The sequence below is a fragment of the Salvia miltiorrhiza genome, chromosome 7, assembly GCF_028751815.1.
Source record: "Salvia miltiorrhiza cultivar Shanhuang (shh) chromosome 7, IMPLAD_Smil_shh, whole genome shotgun sequence".
In the NCBI taxonomy this organism is placed as follows: domain Eukaryota; kingdom Viridiplantae; phylum Streptophyta; class Magnoliopsida; order Lamiales; family Lamiaceae; genus Salvia; species Salvia miltiorrhiza.
In genome coordinates this window covers 174,961-197,628 of record NC_080393.1, presented here as the reverse complement: position 1 = coordinate 197,628, position 22,668 = coordinate 174,961, and the positions used below count along the sequence as shown (strand labels likewise).

The 22,668-nt window shown below is 35.8% G+C and overlaps 5 protein-coding genes, 1 long non-coding RNA gene and 1 other non-coding gene across 9 annotated transcripts; 4 read left to right on the top strand and 3 right to left on the bottom strand.

The window, feature by feature from the left end:
• Positions 1 to 1,100: 1,100 nt before the first annotated feature.
• Positions 1,101 to 2,871, top strand: LOC130991242 (chitinase 5-like). Its single transcript, XM_057915353.1, has 2 exons — positions 1,101 to 1,528; positions 2,265 to 2,871. The coding sequence occupies exons 1-2, from the start codon at positions 1,135 to 1,137 to the stop codon at positions 2,675 to 2,677; spliced, it is 807 nt and encodes a 268-aa protein (XP_057771336.1). The 5' UTR covers positions 1,101 to 1,134; the 3' UTR covers positions 2,678 to 2,871.
• A 1,978-nt stretch (positions 2,872 to 4,849) lies between these two features.
• Positions 4,850 to 7,175, top strand: LOC130991232 (endochitinase A-like). Its single transcript, XM_057915340.1, has 2 exons — positions 4,850 to 5,570; positions 6,630 to 7,175. The coding sequence occupies exons 1-2, from the start codon at positions 5,177 to 5,179 to the stop codon at positions 7,043 to 7,045; spliced, it is 810 nt and encodes a 269-aa protein (XP_057771323.1). The 5' UTR covers positions 4,850 to 5,176; the 3' UTR covers positions 7,046 to 7,175.
• Positions 7,176 to 7,332: 157 nt separating this feature from the next.
• Positions 7,333 to 12,074, bottom strand: LOC130991228 (BRASSINOSTEROID INSENSITIVE 1-associated receptor kinase 1-like). Its single transcript, XM_057915334.1, has 8 exons — positions 11,770 to 12,074; positions 11,588 to 11,667; positions 10,867 to 10,974; positions 10,466 to 10,771; positions 9,755 to 10,143; positions 8,941 to 9,481; positions 7,875 to 8,269; positions 7,333 to 7,769 (listed from the first exon to the last, which is right to left on the bottom strand). The coding sequence occupies exons 1-8, from the start codon at positions 11,916 to 11,918 to the stop codon at positions 7,587 to 7,589; spliced, it is 2,151 nt and encodes a 716-aa protein (XP_057771317.1). The 5' UTR covers positions 11,919 to 12,074; the 3' UTR covers positions 7,333 to 7,586.
• Positions 12,075 to 12,315: 241 nt separating this feature from the next.
• LOC130991233 (BRASSINOSTEROID INSENSITIVE 1-associated receptor kinase 1-like) lies at positions 12,316 to 13,722 on the bottom strand. Its single transcript, XM_057915341.1, has 2 exons — positions 13,020 to 13,722; positions 12,316 to 12,936 (listed from the first exon to the last, which is right to left on the bottom strand). Exons 1-2 carry the CDS (start codon positions 13,221 to 13,223, stop codon positions 12,646 to 12,648), a joined length of 495 nt encoding a protein of 164 aa, XP_057771324.1. The 5' UTR covers positions 13,224 to 13,722; the 3' UTR covers positions 12,316 to 12,645.
• Positions 13,723 to 13,791: 69 nt separating this feature from the next.
• LOC130991226 (somatic embryogenesis receptor kinase 1-like) lies at positions 13,792 to 20,839 on the bottom strand. 3 transcript variants are annotated; one of them, XR_009091108.1, is made up of 9 exons: positions 19,265 to 20,839; positions 19,081 to 19,160; positions 18,321 to 18,428; positions 17,925 to 18,227; positions 17,219 to 17,607; positions 16,409 to 16,949; positions 15,355 to 15,749; positions 14,795 to 15,245; positions 13,792 to 13,839 (listed from the first exon to the last, which is right to left on the bottom strand). XR_009091108.1 is itself a non-coding variant. In XM_057915332.1 (8 exons), exons 1-8 carry the CDS (start codon positions 19,411 to 19,413, stop codon positions 14,943 to 14,945), a joined length of 2,268 nt encoding a protein of 755 aa, XP_057771315.1. In that variant the 5' UTR covers positions 19,414 to 20,839; the 3' UTR covers positions 14,643 to 14,942. The 3 variants fall into 3 exon arrangements, 2 of the variants coding, with proteins under 2 accessions (XP_057771315.1, XP_057771316.1); XM_057915332.1 differs by lacking the exon at positions 13,792 to 13,839 and having other exon boundaries at positions 14,643 to 15,245; XM_057915333.1 differs by lacking the exon at positions 13,792 to 13,839 and having other exon boundaries at positions 14,643 to 15,245; positions 15,355 to 15,518.
• LOC130991234 (uncharacterized) lies at positions 14,283 to 16,181 on the top strand. Its single transcript, XR_009091109.1, has 2 exons — positions 14,283 to 14,462; positions 15,987 to 16,181. It is a non-coding gene; the product is annotated as an uncharacterized LOC130991234 (long non-coding RNA).
• LOC130996373 (U11 spliceosomal RNA) lies at positions 19,816 to 19,945 on the top strand. The gene has a single exon (XR_009092555.1). It is a non-coding gene; the product is annotated as a U11 spliceosomal RNA (small nuclear RNA).
• Positions 20,840 to 22,668: the final 1,829 nt, after the last annotated feature.

The window sequence follows — 22,668 nt, the reverse complement described above, 5'->3', positions numbered from 1 at the left end:
TGGGCAAATTCATTTTTTGGGCGTTAGTGCGCCGGTCTGGTCCAGCCCACACTTACATATATAAAGCTAGATCGGAATTTTGGAGTTGGCTGATGGGGGTAGATGAGATAGAATTTGACAGCTACACATGCTATGAAACTGTTTGGGATAGTACATAATTTTGTTCAGATTTTAAGTGATGGATAAAGGTAAATAAAAGTCTATCTTATAGGAGTGGTTGTTGCTAAGAAATTACAGTAAAAATTGGGGAAAAATTAAAGTAGTATATCTCTATGTCAAGGTCAATGATATTATACTATACCCTTTTTTTATTAATTAATTACAGTTCCATCAATTTTGTTGTAGGGACACCATGGAAAAATGTGGCTACACATTCCAATTTGACACAAAATTATGGTGGTTTTAGAATTTGTGCAGTATTTATTATTTCTCTTGTATAAAAATATGAATATATGTTTGACCGAATGTTCTGAGTGGGGAGGTCCCATATCTGTAGACTAGCAATCTAATACTCTCTTCGTCCCTAAAATTTATGGTCCAATAAAATAGTACGATCGAGTTTTAAAAAATATAGTAATTGTGTTTGTAGAAATTGAGTTTTACACTTTTTTTATAAATAATAAGAGAGAAAGATCATTTTAAATAAATAAGATCATAATTTTTAAGAACGTCCCAATATGGAGGAGAAATGAAAAAGATAAAAGAGAGAGAGCTTTGAAGATATAATACAAACATGAAATGATGAAATTAATTTAAACTTTTTCAGAATGAAATTAATTTAAACTTAGTGGAACGAAATGTGTGCAATACTTTCTCCATTTTTCATTGGACGACGAAATTAAGTAGCTCACAACGCAATTGCTTTCTTATTTATTTATTTTTTCCCTCTACTTAAGGATGTGTGGAGGTTAACCCAACATGAGCACAACTTTTGAATGTCAATTTTAGGGTCTCCTAAAGTCTCGTAGAGGAAGCAAGAAAATTTTGAAATATTTGATATAAGTGAAAGTGAAGTTGGAGTCCAACTCAATATAATAAATAAATAAAATCTTTCTTAAATACCCACTAAAATAATTCTATAAATACCCATCATTCCCCGCTTAGTTTTTCCCACACCAACACATCTACTCCCAAATGAAAAATCTCCTCACTCTCTTCACCCTTCTCGGCCTTCTTCTCGCCGCCGGAAAATGGGTTTCCGCTCAAAACTGCGGCTGCAGGTCCAACGAGTGCTGCAGCATCTACGGCTACTGCGGCACCGGTGACGACTACTGCGGCGGCAACTGCAGGTCGGGGCGGTGCCAACGACACAACGGAGTGAAATTTGCGGATGTCGTGACTGATGCTTTCTTCAATGGGATCATGTCCAGTCAGGACCGCCGCAACTGCGCCGGAAAGGGTTTCTACACGCGCGCCAGATTCATCGACGCGGCGGCGTCGTGGCCCAGCTTCGGAAGCATCGGCTCCACCGATGATTCTAAGCGAGAGATCGCTGCCTTCTTCGCCCACGTTGCGCATGAGAGTGGCCGTAAGTTGGCACAAATTATCGATCAACACAATATTTATATACTAAAGAATATCTAAAAATTAAAGCTCATCTTATTTTTTTATATTGAGATATCATGTAGGTTGAGAATATATCTCCATAATAATAATAATAATAATAACAATAATAATAATAGTAATAACAATCATGCAAATATACAAATATATATATATGTATAATCAAGTTTTTTTAAAATAAATAGGGGCATTGAACCTATAAATACTTGAAATTTTCCTATTTTCTAGTTTTGTATCTCAACTTTAAAATCTGCTTATAAATACCTGAATTTTGTATTTTTTTTCTAATTTTGCACTCGGTAAATTTTTACCCATAAATCGTTGCTGACATGGAAGCCGAATTGAGAGGGAAGTTTGAAGTGCATAATGGAGTAGATAAGTTTGTTATTAATGTGAGAGATAGAATATATAATTGTAGGGTTTGGGATGTCAATCTAATTGTCAGGTCAACAACGATTTGAGGGTAAGAATTCGATGAGTATAAAATAAAAAAGAATATAAATTAAGTTTAAGTACTTGTAGGCAATTTTTTAAGTTGGGGTGCAAAAACAATAAATGAGAAAAGTTCTAATATTTATGTATCAATACCCCAAGTAAATATTTGACTTTCCAATATAGCTAGTAAACGGTGATATAATACTCCATCGAACACATTATAAAATTATCAGCATGTAATTAATTTAATTTTTTGGCCAATGTAGGTATGTGCTTTATTGAAGAGGAGGGCGGGAAATCGAAAACCTATTGTGACAACACGAAAGAAGACTGGCCGTGCGCGGCCAACAAGCGCTACTACGGCCGCGGGCCGCTGCAGCTGACGTGGAACTACAACTACGGCGCTGCGGGCCAAGTCGTGGGATTCGACGGATTGAAAAACCCTGAAATCTTGGCCGTAAACCCGTCGATGTCTATCAAGGCTGCCGTGTGGTTTTGGATGGAAAACTGCCATGCCGCTTTCGTCTCAGGCAATGGCTTTGGCGCCACGATCCGTGCTATCAACAGCGTAGAATGCGACGGGCGGAGCCCCGCCCAAGTCAACTCTCGGGTCAATTACTATAAAGATTATTGTAGCCAGTTTCGAGTTGACCCGGGAGCTAATAATCTTCGGTGTTAATTAAGCCAAAGAGAATGAATTTCTTGATGTGTGTGGTTTTAATTTATCAATGTAATAAAATGGTAGGCTAGTAGTTGACTGGGAATATATATGCTAATTTGAGCTTGTGAGCTTTTGGCTAGTAGCGAGTCCATCTAGGGCTTGTTGCTGGATATATAGTGTGAATTAAATAAAACTTTATATATGTTTGATTATATTATTTTTTTTAGATATGAATGTATGAATCTAGGGTTAAGAATAAATGTCAAGATTTAATTTCTTCGTAATAATTATCAATTTTATTTATCCACATCGTGTGGATGTTTTCACGATATCTTTGCTTTTTTATACATAAACCAAAATATTGTGTATATGTATATATAATTTGAATATCGGTAAGACGATACTTCTACTGCTAATGCGCACATATTTGTCCAAATAGTTATAGATACATTATGATTTATTGTATTGTAGGGTGCATTAATACATAGAGAGAGAATATTATTTCAGACACTATCTAGCTATGAGCACTAATGAATAGCTCCGTCGTAGAAGGTCTACGTCATTAATTTTATAAATTACATAAAACTTGAAGCATGGTTTGTTCATTGTTCTATAATTTTAAATAAATTAATAAAAGCTAGAACAAAATGTGCTTTGATTTTTTTGCCTATGCCCTAACGCACACCACTTGAGATTTAATTAGTATATGATACTACTTGATATCCCACTTTGTGTTATATTTTTATTTTCTTTGATCTTTTTTTCTTGAATTAATTTTAATTTTACATGCTTTATTTTAATTTTATGATTAATAACTAGGGTTTATTTCATCCCATTAGGAAATTATTACTTATTATTTCATTTTACTTTTATTAGTTAATAATTTATTATTATATCTACTTGATAAATCCAAAGTTAGAGTACATATATAATTTTTTAAAATTTTACTTCTTTTAAAATATAAATTAAATATATTTTATAATATTATAACAAATTTTAATTTATCAAAAAATTTGATTAAAATGATAGATATAATAATGGGACACGATGTATATCACAAAATTATGAGATACTGAATTATATTCGGATCCGGATGTTCACTCATATATATCCTTCCCCGGCCACTAACAATTTTTTTTTTAAAATCTCTTCTTCCTCTTTCTCCTCTTTTTCTTTTTCTTATGATAAGGGGAAAATATGGAAATTTACTTGGTGCTCGATCCATTTTCGTCAGGACTTTTCTTGCCCATTTCCACCTTTCCTAGTCAATAAACCAATGTAATCATTATGCACATTTAAATTTATTGGAAAATTTGAAGAATGTTTATAAGAATGGTTTTAAAAATAGTTGCAAATAGATTTTTATAGGAATACAATTTCGTAAAAGTTGGAAACTATTCGTATCCGAACAATTTGTTAAAAGAATATATTGAATAATTTATAATTTAAGATTTAATAATTATTTTATTTAAATTAATTAAAGAGTAATACCGTTCAGATATAGAATGTAGCCAACTTCGCTCATATTTTTATGTTTAATTGGTGCGACTCGAAATGAAAATGCACTCGAAAGTCTGCATTGGTTGTTGCTCAGAAGTTACATTAAAATGCACTAGTGTTGTATGTAAAGGTCAATGATTATACACATTATTTCTTAATTTTAGTCTCACCAATAATCAATTATGATGTAGGGAAATCATGGAAAATCCTAGCTACAAGAACGGCATTTATCCAAAAGCACCATATATAGAATTTTTGGAAAATATAATATTCATTTATAAATTAGCATTAAAACTAGTTTGCTTTCAAGCTCCAAAGAAGCTTCCTTTAGTGGGGAAATGGGTATTACTTATTATAAATTGAAAGATTAATTGATGCATAAAATAACCACAAATTAAATAATCATGTGTACCTCCACTAAAAATTGCAAATTTAGTGCATGGTTGCCACTATAGTAGAATTAGTTGCTGCTTAGCACCTTCACAATACTTTCTTCGTTGATTTTCAAGGATACATGGAAAGTTACCCAACATTAGAACAACTTTTGAATGCGCCACTACAAAAATAATGTTATAAAATTCATTGACTAAAAATTATCACTTTAATATAATAAATCTAAATTAACACTTATATATTAATAAAAATTGAAATTAAATGCTAAAAATAATTACATACCATAATCGAGAATAGTCAATTAAAACCAATCAAACTAAACTAAAATGCCGTGAAGAACTATCGTTGCTCCCGGGTATCCACATTCACCATACTAAGAGAGAACAAAATGATGTTGTTTATTGCTTAGCAAAAGTTGCGAGAGATATTTCTACACATCATATTTGGAATGAACCTCCGTCGTTTGTGGTGAGTCATCTCGATGTACCATCATGTATTCAATAATATATCCAATCCTTTCCCTAAAAAAATAAAAATAATAATACAACATATTTCACTATGATCTTCACACCAACTACCCTATAAAAGGCTCTACACTAGTCCCAACCCAAAACACTCGCAAAAATGAAAAATTCCGCCACTTTGTTCACCCTTGTCTGCCTACTTCTGGCCGGCGGCGAAGTCGTCTCCGGGCAGAAGTGCGGCTGCAAGCGGGGCGAGTGCTGCAGCAAATTCGGGTTCTGCGGCAACGACAACGCCCACTGCGGCGGCAACTGCTGGGCGGGGCCGTGCAAGGGGCGCAACAGAGTGAAAGTCGGAGATATTGTGAGTGATGCCTTCTTCAATGGGATCGTAGCCAGTCAGGGCCGCCGCGGCTGCCCCGGCAAGGGTTTCTACAGCCGCCCCAGATTTCTCCTCGCCATGGCGGCGTATCCCACCTTCGCCACCATTGGCTCCGCCGACGATTCCAAGCGAGAGGTTGCCGCCTTCTTCGCCCACGTCGCTCATGAGACGGGACGTAAGCCTTTTAGACCATCTATTATTTCACTATCGTTAACCTAATGCGTTGTTGTGTGTATCATGATATGAATCTTTTATAGTAACTAGAATTCTTCAAGCTTGTGATAGAATTAATTTATAGAGATTCTATTATATATATTTATAAATACTACTAGTATTTAAATACATAATTTTTACGCACGTAGCATATATTTCATCCTCCCACAAAAAATCACTTTCTGCTTAGTACATGAGCCCACGTTATCATTTTCTTATCCTTTATCCTTACAAATATCTCTTAATTATTTACAAAAAAAAAAAATCACATTTAATTCAATCTTAACCACTCATTTCATATAATGGTATAATGGTGGGATATTTTTTCCACTAACCACCTTTTTTATTAAAACTTGTTCTTAAAAAATTTAAATGAAATCATCTGTCTCACAATTTAGTGTGTATCACCGTGTATTACTCTTAATCTCTTTATTTTATACTCCCTTCGTCCCATTTCAATTGGCACTTTTGAAGTGGGCACGGAGATTAAGAATAAAGGATAAAGAGTGTAAAGTAGGTAGGGTCCACTTCTTTTATGTGTGTAGAAAAAGTGAAAGTGCCAATTGTAGTGGGACAAAGAAAAAAGGCAAATGTGCCAATTGAAGTGGGACGGAGGGAGTAATTGTTTTTATAAAAATAAAATTTATTATTATATTATGATCTCTAATTAATATTTATCACTAAAAAATGAAATTAAAAAAAGTTATATATCCTAACATTGAATTAATTAACCCAAATAATCTATTATTAATTTAAATAAATATAAAAAAAACAATTATAAACTCCAATTGGATGAGTGAATCCTTGTTAATTATCTTTATATTATATTAAAGCATAGTAAATTAAATTAAAATAATTAAAATTAATAACAAATTAAGAGTGGTACACGTTAAATTATAGAACAGATGATGCCATTTGTAAAAAATGTACCATATTTTTCGTGGATATATTTAGTTAACTAGTTAGAGTCAAAACCTAAAATATAATGCAGGAACGTAAACCTTACAAATTAGGCTTGTAGGTTTGTGCTTTATTGAAGAGAAGGGTGGGCAATCGAATTCGAAGACCTACTGCGACCCAACAAATGCACAATGGCCGTGTGCGGCCAACAAGCACTACTACGGCCGCGGACCGTTGAAGCTGACGTGGAACTACAACTACGGCGCAGCCGGCCGCGCCATCGGGTTCAATATACTGAGAAACCCCGAGCTCGTTGCTGCAAATGCCCTTATATCTATCAAGGCTTCCATATGGTTTTGGATGGAAAACTGCCACGCCCCTTTTATCTCGGGCAAGGGCTTTGGCGCCACGATCCGTGCTATTAATAGCGTGGAATGCAATGGGAAGAGTCCCACTCAAGTGAGCTCACGAGTCGAATACTACAAAGAGTATTGTAAGCAGTTCCGGGTTAATCCAGGACCTAATCTTCGATGTTAAGAAATGAGAGATTTAGGTGTTGTTTTCAACATTGGATGGAAATGGAATAAAGTAAATGAGAGCCTTGGGATAAGAATTATTGTGTGGTTTTTCTGAGTTATTTGACATAAATAAATTAAGCTATTCAAATGTCGACTCGATAAAAATTCGTTAAATAAACGAGTCAAGCTTGAAATTGTCACTATTTAAGATTTGCTTTTTCACAATCGTAATATTTCTTCTTCTCAAGCCAAGGGCAGGCTTAAACCCCTGACATAAAAAAACCAAAAATTTCAACAGGGAATAGCAGAAAAAAGCAAAACCTTTAAAGAAATGTACAAATTTTTTATGTTTATTTTTTATTACAGACTTGCAGAGATAATATATTACAGACTTGCATAGTTTTTCGTTACAAAAATCAGTTGGTGAACTTTCTTGCAATGAATTCTTGAAATATTGCATATATGATCATCTTGGGTCAGATAGTTCTTCACCAGACTAGAACTGCCATCATACTCTTCTTCTCCGACCTCTTTTTCGAACCTTGAGCTGGTCGGACCTCTCAGCCACACCACAACATACTCACAACATGCGACATCCTCGGACGTCTGTCGGGATCGTCTTCTAGGCAGAGAACAGCTATTTTCACCAGCTGTTTCACCACCACTGCGTCCATGAAATCGCCTGCACCACTATCATTGTCAACCATCAATTTCCGTCTTCCCTCTTCGTAATTCTTTTTTACCTGAGATTGGATGTATGAGATGGGCAAACTAGAACTGCAAAAGGACTTACAACTAGCAAAGTCTCAGTAGTCGTAGAATAAACTTGAAAGGCAAGTCGATCTCACCCAATCAGCACGCAGCCTATCTTCCTCATCGGCTACTTCAAGAAGATCGACAGCTCTGTGCCCTGTGATGAGCTCAAGAAGAAATGCTCCATAACCAAAAACATCAGTTTTATCCGAACACCTACCACTGGCAAGGTACTCGGGAGCTATATGACCAATTGTTCCTGTCACGGTTGTGGTAATATGAGTCATGCTGTGGTCCATGAACTTGGCTGACTTCAAGTCAGCAACGACTGCTACAAAGTTTTCATCTAACAATATATTTGCAGCTTTGACATCGCGATGAATGATTTTCTTTTCACATTTTTCATGCAAATAAGCTAGACCCCTTGCTGCACCAAGTGCTATCCTTTTTCTTTTTTGCCAAGTGAGAGGAGGCCGCGATTCATGTCTCCCTGCTTATATAGTAAATTCAGAGACTTAAGTCTATGCAACAGAGAAATCGAAAACAATAAATCCACTAAAGCGATCTGCTCTCTTCAAAATATCTCAACATGCGATGTTAATTGCCTAATCTTAGGATAAGTGGAAAACATTGATGTGCTGCGTGAGAGAGGATATTATGATTGTGCTAAATATACATTATCAGGCAAGCTAAAGCAAGAGTTGCAACTTGCAAAAAGGAGAAATAAGGTTCTCATGCACAATATTAAGAAAACGGTACGTTTCTCGTACTCAAGAATCTACCATGCTCATGCATCGCTATAAACTTTGTAAAGAATAAGTTAGCCAATCATAACCTAATAAAATAAGGGTTAAATGCCCAAATATTCACCAACTTTGACCCGATTTAAGGTTTAGATACGACTGACTCATTAAACGTTTCAAAAATGGCCTCACTATTCTATTGAAACGTGAGGTCGACTATTTTGTTACAAATCAAAAAGTGGTGTCATTATTGAAATGTTTTAAAGTCGGGTCTAAAACCAAAATCTGATCAAAGCTGATGAACTTTTTGGTACAAAATAGCAAATAGAAGATGCAATATATCTCAAGAGATCACAGTAAAATCATGATACCTATACATATGTAGAAGAGCAATTGAATAGCATTCGGTCAAGCTTACCCCTTAACCATGATTCGACACTTCCATTGACCATCAACCGGAAAACAAGCAGTCGTTCTTCTGGAGTCTTGCAAAATCCAATCACACGGACTAAATTTGGATGAAAACAAGTTCTGCCAATCTCCAATTCTTTTTCGAAATAATATTCTAGACTTTGAGAATTGTATCTTTCAACTGCGACAGGAGAGCCATCTAAAAAGCCTTTGTAGATAATATTAAAACCATCTTCACTGATTATTTTGTCGCTAAAATCCTCTATTGCAGCCTGTAGTTTATCCAGAGCAAAATCCTCGACATATTGACGTTCCAAAGTATCTCCTCCGATATCGTCCATAAACCACTCTGCCTCCATCTCAGCCAATCTACATGCAGATTTTAACACACTCACAATTTGCAACATCGTCGGACGATGCTTTGGATCAGTTCGTGTGCAGAGCAGAGCTATTCGCAACAACTGCTCAACCTCTTCATCTATGAAATTACCTTGAAGTTCTGCATCAACAATCACTTTCCATTCTTTTTCCTTGTAAATTTCATTTACCTGAGGCAAAATTATAAATTTCCAAGTAACCAAATAAAAAAATTAATAATTGATGGAAGTAACAGGGCACTTGAAAAATGCGTCAAGAACTTTGTATTTCTGAAAATTGTTACTCAAATGCATATATTGCCTAGATTAATCACCACAAGATTATTATACAATGATCAAAATATCTCTTATCACAAAGTATTTAAGCCTTCAACTATTTAAATGATTTGCAATGCCTCACATTTGCATTTTTAAGAGAGCAGATGAGTTAAGATCAAGACTCACCCAATCTAGGAACATCATGCCATTATCATCGGCAAGACGAGCAAGATCAAGAGCTCTCTGTGCTGTGATGAGCTCAAGAAGAAAGATCCCATAACCAAAAACATCAATTTTCACCGAACACTTACCAGTAGCAAGGTACTCAGGAGCTATATGACCAAGTGTTCCTTTTAATGGAAAGACAATATCATTATCGCAGCAATCGACAAATTCGCCCAAAGTTAAGTCAACAACAACTGCTTCAAAGTTCTCATCCAACCATATATTTGCAGCTTTAACATCATGATGAACGATTCCCCTGCTATAATGCAAGTAAGCTAGACCCTTTGCAGCCCCAAGTGATATATATCTCCTCGTTGGCCAGTCAAGGGGAGGCAGTGGCTCATTTCTTTCTGGAGTCAGTACGTTTATTATTTATTAGAAATATAATGTATCCATAAAAAATTTCAAATCAATTATAAAATATAATAAACTCAGAGACTTTAAAATATAACAAACGAAACTAAATTCACACAACTAAATTGTACATACAAACTTGCCTTCAATTACTAATTATGCTTACTTTCCCTAGATGAATTAAAAAGGGGTTTAAACGAAGCTACAAATCTATTCCAACAGTCTGCAAAACTGCGATACTGAGTTCTCATGAAGCCTAATATTGTTATCAAACAAAAATAGACCAACGAATGAATATGAATAGTTGATTGAGTTTACCTCTTAACCAGAACTCCACGCTTTTATTAACCATGAAAGGATAAACGAGCAGCTTCTCTTTTTGCGTAAAGCAAAATCCACGAGCACGAAGTACATTACAATGTGCAGCAGCAATGCTTGTAATTTCCAAATTTATCTCAATTTCTTGTCGTCGTATTCTTGTAACTTGTACTAGAGAGCCATCTGCTAGTCGGCCTTTATACACTTTACCAAGTCGATCATGTCCAACGACATTGTTGTTGCTAAAATTGTCTGTCGCAACAAGTAGCTCGCGCAGCAAAAAGCTCCCAAGTCCAAAATGATCCTCTTCATCAACAGTTGAAGGAAATAAGTTACTCTGTTCATATAGCTATATGCAATATGTATACAAAAGGTTTATTTCAAGCTATTTTGCAACTAACCAGGAATGCCAACCAAACCTTGGCCCAGATTGTAGTCCTTCGGTTTCCTCCTCCAAAGCGAAGCAGAAAATAGCTTCCTTGTAATAGGTCCAGAAGCATTTTTCCCAGCTGCAATTCCATACCATTTAGCTAAGAATTAAACATTAATCAAAAGATAAGGTCCAGTTTAAGAAAACTCTTTTAAGTATCGGTTCAAAGTAACCAATGAGAGGTTGAGGTCAGAGATCTGATTTCTATTGTGTGTAGATTGATTGACCTAAGTTTTTCTGGGATTTTTTCACAGATTGTATTGATCTAAGTGGACACTGATCTGTTTATGATTGCAATTTATGTTGTATTCTTGTATAAAAAAAAGATACTACTCCAAAATGTTGTTGTGAGGTGAAAAAGGGATCGGTTCTTAAATGAAACTACAAGCTGTTTAAGATAGTTCCTAAGATGTCAAAACAGTTTCTTTTGCTTTAAAATAGTTACAAATTTATCATTATTAACATTTCAGAAGCTCCATCATCTGTAACTTATTTCTAAACTCATATACTAAATATACAAATTTAAACAAAGCTTAAGCCAAACCAAACGCCTTCCTTGTTTTATCCAGTTCCGCAAAGCACAAAGACTCTAATTCAATTTTCCCCAATTATACAATGACAACATGATAGCAATTGCAAGATCATATACTCTAATCCCGCCAACGACTTGTAATATGTAAATGGAGACGAACCTTCGAGGCCAGGAGCGCTAATAAGCGGCGGTTGATGCGGTGGTGATACGGGTATACGCTTCAATATGTTGCCCAGAATTCTGAAATATTCTCAAATTTCCATAGCAGTCGAGGAATTTTTTTATTAGAAACGTCACTGATGCTGTAATTTACGCCCGAAATTGAGATGAACACAAAATCACCTGGAAAGATCTCCACTGGAAGTAGAGGTTCTCGGACTATCGGATGACGTGGTGGAGATGGAGTTTTGGTGGCAGAGTTGGCGTATCTCATCTCTCTTCAACACCGCCGCCACCAGCCTCTCCCAATTATCTCGCGAAGACGACATCATCTCTCTTCAGTTTTCAACTAAATTATTGCATGGGATTCTGCTAAAGAGAGGTAAAATATGTGGGAGAGCTTGATGAAATGGTTATTCTCTTTCCCTTGCATTTAAAATTTCGCGGAATTTAGTTGAGTGGAAAAGAGTTAGAAAAGCGCGTTCAAAAGTCTAGTCAACGAGAGGAGTGACTAAGATTACTAGTGATTTTCGCTTATATCATTGGTATATAATTACTCCTTTCGATCCGTCTGCATTTTTTTTCGAGCTATCTGATCGAATTTCGCTTAGTTAATTTTCAGCAAAAATCAGGATCACTTATTTACACTAATAAATAGATAAAGAAATTTTATATACAATAAGATATTTACTTCTAAATAATCGTGTAAAACGGATAAAGACAGTAATATTTTGCGATGATAAATTACAATTATTTTAAAAATTATTTCAATAATAACATAATTTTTCAATTTGTAACATAATAGGCAAGTTCAAAATTTTCCGATGATTGAAACATATGACTTGGCATTTTCTTTCACGCTTCAAATTTCCCACTGGCGTTGAAAACAACCATGCCTAAGTCCATTTTTCAATCGTTGGAAAATCTTGAGCCTGCCTATTTTGCTACAAATCGAAAAGTAGTTTCACTATTGAAGTAACTTATAAAGTGTGTCCCAAAACAAAATCAGGTCACAGCATGGTGAACTTTCTTGCAATGAATTCTTGAAATATTGCATGATCATCTTGGGTCAGATAGTTCTTCTGATATCAGAGGAGAACAGCTGCCATCATACTCTTCTTCTCCGACCACTTCTTTGAACCTCTGGTCGGACCTCTCAGCCACACCACAACCACATTTTAGCATACTCACAACATGCGACATCCTCGGACGTCTGTCGGGATCGTATTGTGTGCAGAGAACAGCTATTTTCACCAGCTGCTTCACCACCACTGCGTCCATGAAATCACCTCCACCACTATCTTTCTCAATCATCGATTTCCATCTTCCCTCTTCGTAATTCTTTTTTACCTGAGATTAGATTTATAATGACTTACAACTAGCAAACTCTCAGGTAGACATAGAATAAAACTTAAAAGGCAAGTTGATCTCACCCAATCAGCACACATCCTATCTTCCTCATCGGCTACTTCAAGAAGATCGACAGTTCTGTGCCCTGTGATGAGCTCAAGAAGAAATGCTCCATAACCAAAAACATCAGTTTTATCCGAACACCTACCACTGGCAAGGTACTCGGGAGCTATATGGCCAATTGTTCCTGCCACGGTTGTGGTAATATGAGTCATGCTGTGGTCCATGAACTTGGCTGACTTGAAGTCAGCAACGACTGCTTCAAAGTTGTGATCTAACAATATATTTGCAGCTTTGACATCGCGATGAATGATTTTCTTTCCACATTTTTCATGCAAATAAGCTAGACCCCTTGCCGCACCAAGTGCTATCCTTTTTCATCTCTGCCAAGTGAGACTTATGTCTATGCAACAGAAAAATTGAAAACAATAAATCCACTAAAGCGATCTGCTCTCTGCAAAATATCTCAACATGCGATGTTAATTGCCTAATCTTAGGATAAGTGGGAAACATTGATGTGCTGCGTGAGAGATGATATGTTACACTCTAATTTTTAACACACTAAAATTAAATAAATAACCAAACTTGACTATAAAAGTTTAGCAAATTAAAACCAATTTGACAAACTTAAACAAATCTATTGCCATGTCCATTAAATAAATATTTTAAATTGAAACAATTTCTATAAAAAAAAAACCATAACATAGGAAATCTAACTAAGTGGTCTGAATTTAAATTTATCATAAATTTCATTGAACTAAAAAAGATATAACAAAGAAAATAAACTCTTCGTACTAGTCATTCTCGGCTCCCGGGACTGCTTGGACTCCAGAAACTGCAAAACTGAAAGGAAAACGGGGTGAGCATGTTGAAAATATACTCAGTGAGGAACAAGGCAAATATCTACATACTCTAAAACATGTTAATACATCACATTGTCATGCACATATACAGAAATCTGAGTGGCAAACAGACATGATAAACTGAACATGTATATGGACATGTAACTAAATCTCTAATCATGTATTTGAACATGATAAACTGAACATGTATTTGGACATGTAATTGAGCAAATATAATCAAACATGAATTTAAAACACATATAAACATGCATAGATATAACAACGAGCATATAATTCCCCACCTTAAACTCGATTTGGATTATCTTGACGGTTGAAAGTCCTAAATAACTATTTGCCTTTAACTCCAACGTCGAATCAATTAGCCACCAAAAACCCTTCTGACTTTGATGGTAAAAAGGAATAAAGTTTTTACCTTAAGCTATGTATGCGTGTCTCTTTTTTTTATAGTAGAAATTGAGTCCCTTATACTAGTGTGGGAGGAAAATTTGATAAACATGGAGATGAAGGTTGTGTAAATCTCCTAATTGGATAAGTAATTGTGCTAAATATATATTATCAGGCAAGCTAAAGCAAGAGTTGCAACTTGCAAAAAGGAGAAATGAGGTTCTCATGCACAATATTAAGAAAACGGTACATTTCTCGTACACAATTGCCCCAATATTCACGAACTTTTACCCAATTTTAGGTTTAGATATGACTCATAATGGCCTCACTATTGAAACGTGAGGTCGACTATGTTGCTACAAATCCAAAGAGTGGTGTCATTATTGAAACATTTTAAAGTCGTGTCTAACTCCAAAATCTGGTAAAAGCTGATGAGCTTTTTGGTACAAAATAGCAAGTAGAAGATGCAATATATCTCAAGAGATCACAGTAAAATCATGATACCTATACATATGTAGAAGAGCAATTGAATAACATTCGGTCAAGCTTACCCCTTAACCATGATTCGACACTTCCATTGACCATCAACCGGAAAACAAGCGGTCGTTCTTCTGAAGTCTCGCAAAATCCAATCACATGCACTACAGATTTGGATGGAAACAAGTTCTGCCAATCTCTAATTCTTGAAATACTGCATGATCATCTTGGCTCAGATAGTTTTTCTGATATCCGAGGAGAACGGCTGATAACCGACTCTCCATCATACTCTTCTTCTCTGACCTCTTTTTCAAACAGCTCATCGGACCACTCAGCCACACCACAACCATATTTTAATATACTCACAACACGCGACATCCTCGGACGTCTGTCCGGATCATATTGTGTGCAGAGAACAGCTATTTTCACCAGCTGATTCACCACCACTTCGTCCATGAAATCACCTCCACCACTATCTTTGTCAACCAACGATTTCCATCTTCGCTCTTTGTAATTCTTTTTTACCTGAGATTAGATGTATGAGATGGGCAAACTAGAACTGCAAAATAGGGACTTACAACTAGCAATGTCTTGGTAGTCATAGAATAAAACTTAAAAGGCAAGTTGATCTTACCCAATAAGCACACAGCCTATCTTCCTCATCGGCTACATCAAGAAGATCGGCAGTTCTGTGCCCTGTGATGAGCTCAAGAAGAAATGCTCCATAACCAAAAACATCAGTTTTATCCGAACACCTACCACTGGCGAGGTACTCGGGAGCCATATGACCAATTGTTCCTGTCACGGTTGTGGTAATATGAGTCATGCTGTGGTCCATGAACTTGGCTGACTTCAAGTCAGCAACGACTGCTTCAAAGTTTTCATCTAACAATATATTTGCAGCTTTGACATCGCAATGAATGATTTTCTTTTCACATTTATCATGTAAATAAGCTAGACCCCTTGCTGCACCAAGTGCTATCTTTTTTCTTTCTTGCCAAGTGAGAGGAGGCCGTGATTCATGTCTCCCTGCTCATATAGTAAATTCAGAAACTTATGTCTATGCAACAGAAAAATTGAAAACAATAAATCCACTAAACCGATCTGCTCTCTGCAAAATATGTCAACATGCAATGTTAATTTCCTAATCTTAGGAAAAGTGGGAAACATTGATGTGCTGCGTGAGAGAGGATATTATGATTGTGCTAAATATACATTATCTGGCAAGCTAAAGCAAGAGTTGCAACTTGCAGAAAGGAGAATGAGGTTCTCATGCACAATATTAAGAAAACGGGACATTTCTCGTACACAAGTAATTACCTTGCATCATGCATCCCTATAAACTTTATAAAGAATAAGTTAACCAACCAGAACCTACTAAAATAAGGGTTAATTTCCCAAATATTCACCAACTTTGACCCAATTTTATGTTTAGATACAACTCATTAAACGTTTCAATAATGGCCTCACTATCGAAACGTAAGGTCGACTATTTTGCTACAAATCAAAAAGTGGTGTCATCATTGAAACGTTTTCAAGTCGTGTCTAAAACCAAAATCTGGTCAAAGATAATGAACTTTTTGGTACAATATAGCAAATAGAAGATGCAATATATCTCAAGAGATCACAGTAAAATCATACCTATACATATGTAGAAGAGAAATTGAATAACAGTTGGTCAAGCTTACCCCTTAACCATGATTCGACACTTCCATTGACCATCAACCGGAAAACAAGCAGTCGTTCTTCTGGAGTCCGGCAAAATCCAATCACGTGGACTAGATTTGGATGGAAACAAGTTGTGCCAATCTCTAATTCTTTTGCGAAATAATATTCTAGGCTTTGAGAATTGTATCTTTTAACTGCGACAGGAGAGCCATCTAATAAGCCTTTATAGATAATATTAAAACTATCTTCACTGATAATTTTGTCGCTAAAATCCTCTGTTGCTGCCTGTAGTTTATCCAGAGCAAAATCCTCGACATAATGACGTTCCAAAGTATTTCCTTCGAAATTATCCATGACCCACTCTGCCTCCATCTCAGCCAACTCATATGCAACTTCTAACATCCTCACAACTTCCAACATCATCGGACGTTGTTCTGGATCAGTTTGTGTGCAGATCAGAGCAATTTGCAACAACTCCTCGGCTTCTTCATCTACGAAATCACCTTGAAGTTCTGAATCGACAATCACTTTCCATTCTCTCTCCTTGAAAATTTGATTTACCTGAGGTAAAATTATAAAATTCCAAGAAACCAAATAATAAAAATAATAATGGATGGAACTGAAAAATGCGTCAAGAACTTTATATTTCTGAAATTGCTACTTCAAAATTTCAAATGCAAATATTGCCTAGACTCATCATCACAAGATTATATTACAATGATCAAAATATCTCTTATCACAAAGTATTTAAGCTTCCAACTATTTAAATGATTTGCAATGCCTTACATCTGCATTTTTAAGAGAGTAGATGAGTTAAGATCAAAACTCACCCAATCTAGTAACCTCACGCCATTATCATTGGCAAGACAAGCAAGTTCAGAAGCTCTCTGTGCTGTGATGAGCTCAAGAAGAAACATTCCATAACCAAAAACATCATTTTTCACCGAACACTTAAGAGTAGCATAGTACTCAGGAGCTACATGCTCAATTGCTCCTGGAATGTTAATATCATTATCGTAGCAATCGACAAATTTGCCGAAAGTTAAGTCAGCAATAACTGCTTCAAAGTTCTCATCCAACAATATATTTGCAGCTTTAACATTACGATGAATGATTTTCCTGGGGCATTCATAATGCAAGTAAGCTAGACCCTTTGCAGCCCCAAGCGATATCTGTTTCCTTGTTGGCCAGTCAAGGGGAGGCAGTGGCTCATGTCTTTCTGGAGTCAGTAGGTTTATTAGAAATATAAAGTATCCATAACAAAATTCCAAATCAATTACAAAATATAATAAACACAGACTTTACAATATAACAAACAAAACTAACTTCTCACAACTAAATTGTATGTACAAACTTGCCCTCAATTACTAATTATGGTTACTTTCCCTCTAGATGACTTAAAAAGGGGTTTAAAAGAAGCTACAAATCTATTCCAACAGTCTGTAAAACTGCAACCCTGAGTTCTTCACGAAGCCTAATATGGTTATCGAACAAAAATAGACCAACGAAAGAATATGAATATTTGATTGAGATTACCTCTTAACCAGAACGCCACACTTTTATTAACCATGCAAGGATAAACGAGCAGTTTCTCTTTTTGCGTAAAGCAAAATCCACGAGCACGAAGTACATTACAATGTGCAGCAATGCTTGTAATTTCCAAAGTAATCTCAATTTTTTGTTGTCGTAGTCTTGTAACTTGTACTAGAGAGCCATCTGCTAGTCGACCTTTATACACTTTACCACGTCCACCATGTCCAAGGAAATTGTTGTTGCTAAAATTGTCTGTCGCAACAAGTAGCTCGTGTAGGGAAAAGCTCTCAAGTCCAAAATGATCCTCTTCATCAACAGTTGAAGGAAATAAGTTACTCTGTTCATATAGCTATATGCAATACGTATACAAAGTTTATTTCAAGCCATTTTGCAACTAACCAGGAATGCCAACCAAACCTCGGCCCAGATTGTAGTCCTTCGGTTTCCTCCTCCAAAGCGAAGCAGAAAAGAGCTTCCTTGTAATAGGTCCAGAAGCATTTTTCCTAGCTGCAATTCCATACTATCTAGCTAAGAATTAAACATTAATCAAAAGATAAGGACCAGAGTTAATGAAAACTCTTTAAGTACCAATTCAAACTGGCCCATGAGAGGTTGAGCTAACAAATCTGATTTCTACTGTGAGTGTAGATTGATCGACCTAAGTTATCTGGGATTTTTTTTTAAGATTATATTGATCTGACTGGACACTGATCTGTTTATGATTGTAATTTATGTTGTATTCTAGTATAAGAAAAAGACACTACTTCAAAATGTTGGTGTGAGGAGAAAAGGGATTGGTTCTTAAATGAAACTATAAGCTCCTAAGATGTCGAATACCCTATAAATTTTTAAAAGATTGTATATTAAATAACAATTAAGACAGTAAAACAGTTTCTTTTGATATAACATAGTTACAAATTTATCATTACTAACATTTCCGAAGCTCCATCATCTGTAATTTATTTCTAAAGTCATATAAATATACAAATTTAAACAAAGCTTAAGCCAAACCAAACGCCTTCCTTGTTTTATCCAGTTCCGCAAAGCACAAAGACTCTAATTCAATTTTCCCCAATTATACAATGACAACATGATAGCAATTGCAAGATCATATACTCTAATCCCGCCAACGACTTGTAATTTGTAAATGGAGACGAACCTTCGAGGCCAGAAGCGCTAATAAGCGGCGGTTGACGCGGTGGTGATACGGGTATCCGCTTCAATATGTTGCTCAGAATTCTGAAATATTCTCAAATTTCCATAGCAGTCAAGGAATTATTTTTTATTAGAAACGTCAGTGATGCTGAAATTTACGCCCAAAATTGAAATGAACACAAAATCACCTGGAAAGATCTCCACTGGAACTAGAGGTTCTCCGACTATCGGATGACATGGTGGAGATGGAGTTTTGGTGGCAGAGTTGGCGTATCTCATCTCTCTTCAACACCGCCGCCACCAGCCTCTCCCAATTATCTCGCGACGACGACATCATCTCTCTTCAGTTTTCAACTAAATTATTGCATGGGATTATGCTAGAAAGAGCCCAAATCAGTGTGAGAGTTTGATGAAATGGCTAGTCTCTTTCCCTTGGATTTTAAATTTCGTGGAAGTTAGGTGAGTGGAAAAAGTTGAACAAGCGCGTTGCAAAGTCTCTAATTCAACGCAGACGATGACGATGGGATTTCGCTAATCAGAAAGATGACAACTTTGAAGGAAAAATTTAGAAAAGCTATTCACTTTTGACGCTGCGTTTCCTCCTCTTTTTCCCCTCAGGCCTCAGCTGAGCTTTGGCAGCAGTATCCAAGAAATTTCCCAATCCCACATCGAACTCAGCAAACAAGGCATGAATTGGAACAACACTATAAATAGAAAGGTTGGACTTGTTGGAAAATTTTAAAAGGGTCGGTTGGCTAAATATGCCACGCTAGCCCTAGTTCGGTTAGTGCTGTATGGAAATCAAGACATATGGCCGACAAAATTTTTGTAAACTTCTAAAGGGTTGGTTCCTTGGCCGACCCTCCGTTCTATAGTCTCTATTTTTCTCATTTATTTCATCAATTGCAGACTTTACCACCAGCTACAGATGTAATTATGCTCTCGAAGATGTAATTATGCTCTCGAACGAACTTCGAGCCTCAAGTTTGTGCTTATTAGTCATGTCAGTAATTTTCAATAACAATTTGCTCTTTTCAAGATGAGCATTTGCAGTTAGCTATAATGGTGGTGATATCATCTGGGCAGGACGAACGCTTCAAAATTGATGGATTGAGTGATTGTAATCCTGTAACTCCAGTCCAAACCAATGTTGAAGTAAAAGGATCAGCATCAAACACTCTTCAATCTAAATGTGCTCCTACTGAAGATAATGCGTTAGAGGTTGTGTATACGTGGGGTAAGGCTGTACATAACGAGGATGTTAAGATGGGGCCGGAGGAAGCTAATGCACTCCTTCCTGTGCCATTGCAATGTGATGTCGTTTTGGATGCGCATCATATAGCCTGCGGGGTCAGGCATGCTGCGCTCTTGACCAAGCAAGGTCAAGTATTTACATGGGGTCATGAATCGAGTGGAGATGCGTTTAACGCAGAAGTTACTCAGCTCCGGCTTCTAGAATCTCTATCTTCTGTCAGGGTAGGTTATGTTGCTTGTGGAGAGTTCCACACTTGTGCTGTTACAGTGGATGGTGAACTCTACATGTGGGGTAACGGCACGCATAGTGCTGGGCTCGTGGCTCGTGACACTAATCTCGAGTCAGTGGATGCCAAAGAGAGTCTTGGGCTCTCTGCAGGGACTTCAAGTTGCAGAGGTTACTTCCGGTCCCTGGCACACTGCTTTGATAACTACAACAAGGCAGCTACTGAAATTTTCAAAATTCGGGAGAAAAAAATAAGCTTCATACCCACTTTACACTCTTAAGACTTAAGTGGGACGAAAAGAGTACTATTTTTAACGGAGTTCCAGTTTATGAATCCCACACCACAAACTACAGATTCTTCAACCCAAAGAGCTTTGATAACAATGAACTTCCAGAAAAAATGAAAAATGGTGTATGGAAGTCGAAACGAGCTGGTTTCGTCACGAAAATAGAAGCACTTGCCGGATTATCTGGGACTGGATAGTTCTTCTGCTACAGGGTAAGTAGTAGTACTATGCAATAAAAATACAGCAACTAACACGGTGTAATTATAGCATAAATAGCAAGTCCAGTATCGTATCCTCAGGGACTGAAAACCGAAATAATCCTAGTTATTCCCTAAACAAACTATAACAATAGACATGCAACAAAATATGAAGAAGATTTAATTAAAACTAAACTCAATCAACAACAAATAAAATTCACGGAAAAAAAAATCAAATTATAAAAACAACTGATCCTAGGATAGTAATTTCATTAACTAAATTCACATAATAAATCTATTAATTCTATTAACCAATTTAATTCAATTATGATGAGAGATCACTTAATTAATCAATCACTCTCACTAGAGAAGCAACAATCGTAGATTAGTAAATTATCTATCTCTGCTAGGTCTCAAGAAAATCTACTAATTCTCAATAGCTCTCTATGATCCACCTATCTCCGCTAGGTCTCAAAGTTAAAACCATATCATACATTCCTGAATTCGCTAAACAGTTATCTCCGCTAGGTCTCAAACCAAATAGCTACACATGCAAACTATTGATCAGATAATTCACATGAAATCAAGCACCAGGATTATGAATCATAAACTGGAAGGTAAATAGGTACTAACAAATAAATCACATGAATCTAATTAACTATTTACAAACCCTAGAGTCAGATAAAGAACTTAGCCAGACATATTAAAATAAAACATAAACATAATTATAAAGAACGCAATTGTAAAAACTGAATTGTATAAAGAGTTAGACTTGGGTGCGGGCGCCCGCATGCTATGCGGCCCCGACCCAGATCAAACATCTATATAAAATATTTTAGTAAATTAAACTAAAAGTAGTGTTTGGTTCGCTGGTAATGCCTGCGCCCCTTATTCCAAAGGGACAGGGTTCGAAACCCCTTTCCCCTTTTTTTGGGATTTCTGTTTCTTTCTTGCATTTCCGTTTTTTCCTTTTTTCGTTCTTTTTATTTTTGTTCCTTTTTTTTTTCGATTTTTGTGTTTTTTCGTTTTTTTCTTCATTTTTTGTTCTTTTTTTTTTTTCCCTCCTATTTTTGCTAATTACTTGACCAAATAACTAAGAATAAAATTTATAGCCAGTGAAAATAAGATTGATTTCTGTTTCTTTCTTGCATTTCCGTTTTTTCCTTTTTTCGTTCTTTTTATTTTTGTTCCTTTTTTTTTCGATTTTTGTGTTTTTTCGTTTTTTTCTTCATTTTTTGTTCTTTTTTTTTTCCTCCTGCTTTTGCTAATTACTTGACCAAATAACTAAGAATAAAATTTATAGCCAGTGAAAATAAGATTATTTTTCTTCACATCAATAACTACTTTTTACTTACAAAAAGTATATTTATAGAAACATAAGATATACATTTGTTTGCACAAATGTGTACTTTTCTTCACAACAATAACTACTTTTTACTTACAAAATTATTTATTTGAGCAAATAACTAGAAGTATAAATTATAATAAATAAAAGTAACAATTATCGTGAACAAATATAATACTTTAGAAACATTACATTACATCATATCAATAGTTACTTTTTCTTACGACAATGATTACTTGATCAAATATACAAAATTACAAGTTCTAATGAGTAAAAATAATAT